The sequence below is a fragment of the Rhinopithecus bieti genome, unplaced genomic scaffold (genome assembly GCF_001698545.2).
Source record: "Rhinopithecus bieti isolate Rb0 unplaced genomic scaffold, ASM169854v2 scaffold_34310, whole genome shotgun sequence".
Taxonomy (NCBI): Eukaryota; Metazoa; Chordata; class Mammalia; order Primates; family Cercopithecidae; genus Rhinopithecus; species Rhinopithecus bieti.
Window position 1 is genome coordinate 762103 of NW_016814622.1, and position 3214 is coordinate 765316.

Consider the following 3214-nt stretch of genomic DNA (forward strand, 5'->3'; position numbering starts at 1 on the left):
GGAGTGGGGGTGGCTTTGGAGATGGGGGTGGGGAAGTGGGGGGTGGTGTGGGTGTGGAGGTGAGAGGAGGAGCAGGGTGTGGGTCAGTGTGGAAGTGCTGTTCTGAAGAGGCTCCCTGAAGAGTGCTGAGCCCTCTGATGGGACCCTTGACTTGGGCTTAGGCCAATTTTTCCTCCACCAGTGGCTCTTTGTTGCCAGGTCAGGGGCACACCTGTACACAGCCAGGGACTGGCAGGTGCCCCGGGGGGGTGGGGCATGGAAAGTGGGAGTATGCTGCCAGGTGATCCTGACTCATCCTCGCTGTCCTCAGGGTACCCGCCCAGCAGCCCTACCCCAAGAACCAATGCTACAGATGCAGTCTCCAGCCCCTGCCTGAGCCCAGAGCAGTCCTGTGTGCACCACACCAGAGACAGTGCACTGTAAGAGATGACACAGAGGCGGTAGCACGGCTCCGTCCGTGTGCAAGCCCTGGGCTGAGCTAGGCCTCTCAGTGATGTGTTTACCTTCACAACAACACTCCACATGCCAGTAACATGACCACTGTCCTCATCTCACAAACAGATGGTCCACAGATACCAACTCTAGGAGAAAGTGGGAAGGAGGCCCTGCCTGCTCCTGCAGCTGACACTGGGTGGCACTGAGACAGGGTCACACAGCAAAGGCTATGGTCACACACACCCACATGGCCCATGGCTCCAGACGTCTTCCACAAGCCAAGAGCACCTGCCCCAGTCTCTAAAATGCACAGATGGCTGTGGGCTGCACAGCTTTTCTCTGGGATATCTTCTGCTTATTCTTGGGCATGTGGTTTTCTTATGTTAAATTAATTCCCCTGTGGCAAACTTTTCAATGCAAACACATGTGAGGCAGGAAGCGTCTACAGCGCTCCTGTTCCTGTGCATGCAGGCCCACAAGCACGTCTGTTCACATGCATGTGAGCGCTTTCAGTCATGACTAAGCTGTACCCATTTTTGCGACCGTACAATAATGAAGCGGGTGAAGTACACACAAGGTGAAAGATTACCAAGCAACACACTGTCCTTTTGGCTAAAGACAGATAAGGAAGATTCACAGAGTGAGGGCGGTGCTGCCCAAACACAGACCTGAGATCCAAGACTTGGCTCGCAATGACACCCGGCTGGGTGGATTTTCCTTCAGGCAGATCATAGAGGAAGAGCTTGCAGTCACAGACGACTGCATATGCACGCTGCCATCCCTTCTTCACCCCCGTGGGCTTTGGGACCTATTAATAAAAACAAACAGTGGCTACGTTCCACCAGGCCAGGCAGGCCGCCAGGCCCCATTACACTCGTTCACAATCTCCTTCCAGCTGCCAGGCCGGCAAACAGAGCTATCTGGACAGAGGGGGTTTTCCCAAGAAGGCTCAAGGCATTGCTGGGGAGGGGTCCACGCGTGGCAGCAGACAGTGCCAGGAAAGCTGGCAGCTCAGCCAACGTCGCGTCCACCCCATGCAGGGTGCTGTGGTACATGCAGCCGGACAGCCTTGGAGACATGGGCCTGGCACAGTGGCTTTCAGACTGAGCTTCTGCCCACTGGCCGGACACTCAGCCCAGGATGGACTCTGAGTGAGCGTCTGCGTGGAGGCCTCAGGATGCCCAGGCCATTCAGAACAGCAGCTGCACAGACCTGATGGCCTCAGTGCCCAGGAGGGGAAGCCTCCTAGGACTGGCACCAGGGCTGCCTGCCAGAGCAAGGGGCTGCTTTCGAGAGTGGCTGGGCATGGCTATTGGTCACTGCACCTCACAAGCACCGACGGCTGAGGGGTGGAGATGAAGCCGCCTACCTTGACATGGCCTTTGTAGGCTGTTCCAATGCCTCGCTGCACATCCACGCCCAGAGGCCTCTTGGACTGCTCGGGAGGTATTGGGCACACCTGGGGGGCGCTGTCTTTGCAGGACACGTGGCAAGCAAAGGAACACACTGGAAGAGAGCAAGAACACTGCCTTCAAAGCTTGCTGCCTACAGAGAAGTCACTGCAGAACCTATGCCCTAAAGAGGCAATTTAATCATTACCAGGTCTCGCCTGGAATCCCAGCACTTTCGGAGACTGAGATGGGCAGACCACTTGAGGTCAGGAGTTTGAGACCAGCCTGGCCAACATGGTGAAATCCCGCCTTTATTAAAAATACAACAATTAGCCAGGCATGGTGACATACACCTGTAATCCCAGCTACTCGGAAGGCTGAGGCAGGAGAATCGCTTGAGCCCAGGAGGCGGAAGTTGTAGTGAGCTGAGATCACACCACTGCACTCTAGCCTGGGAGACAGTGAGACTCTGTCTCAAAACAAAACAAACAAAAAATAATGACCAAGTTTCACATCAAGTCCAGACATCCAAGAAGGTAAAGACAGTTGCAGGGCAGAATCCACAGAAAAGCTCAGGGATTCTGGCACTGAATGCGTCTTCAGCATGCGCACAGGGAAAGGGCCCACTGCAGAAGCCTGCCTCCATGCTGTCCTTGCCAGCCCGGGCTGCCTCCTGCACAGGTGCGCTTCTACACGGCAATTACAGGCCAATGGTCATGGGGACACGGGATCTTGGCAGCCAATCAAAATGTGCATGAGTTGAAATAACAAAAAACAATGCTTCTGCTATAATGTAGAATGAAGGGCAACTCTGCTCACAGACCCATGGTCAGGAAGGCGTTGAGTGCTCAGAGCCAGTGAGGTCTGGGCTCCAGGACCCTCCTGCAGCACTGGGTGGCTTGGGGTGGTTGCTCATCTGTGAAATGAGGCAATCACTGAGGGGGTAAGAGCATGTCAAATCCCAGCACAGGGCAAGAGCACAAGATACAGCCTTAAAAATACGATGGGCTGAGTGAGGTGGCTCATACCTATAATCCCAGCACTTTGGGAGGCTGAGGCAGGTGGATCACTTGAGGTCAGGAGTTCGAGACCAGCCTGGCCAACATGGCGAAACCCCATCTCTACTAAGAACACAAAAATTAGCCGGGCATGGTGGCGTGCGCCTGTTCCCAGCTACTTGGGGGGGATGAGGCAGGAGAATCACTTGAATCTGGGAGGCAGAGGTTGCAGTAAGCTGAAATCGAGCTACTGCACTCCAGCCTGGGTAACAGAGTCAAACTCTGTCTCAAAAAAGAAAAGAAAGAAAAGAAATAAAAAGAAAGAAAAGAAAGAAAGAAAAAGAAAAGAAAGAAAAAGAGAAAGAAAGAAAGAAAGAAAAGAAAGGGAAG

The 3214-nt window shown here is 54.0% G+C and overlaps 1 protein-coding gene across 1 annotated transcript in view; it reads right to left on the bottom strand.

The window, feature by feature from the left end:
• The window catches only part of CDC42BPB (CDC42 binding protein kinase beta), a 135758-nt gene that overhangs the window by 20072 nt on the left and 112472 nt on the right, over nucleotides 1–3214 (bottom strand). Inside the window, 2 exon segments of the mRNA XM_017851514.1 lie at nucleotides 1104–1243; nucleotides 1805–1941. Of these exon segments, the coding sequence (XP_017707003.1) occupies nucleotides 1104–1243; nucleotides 1805–1941 (277 nt within the window).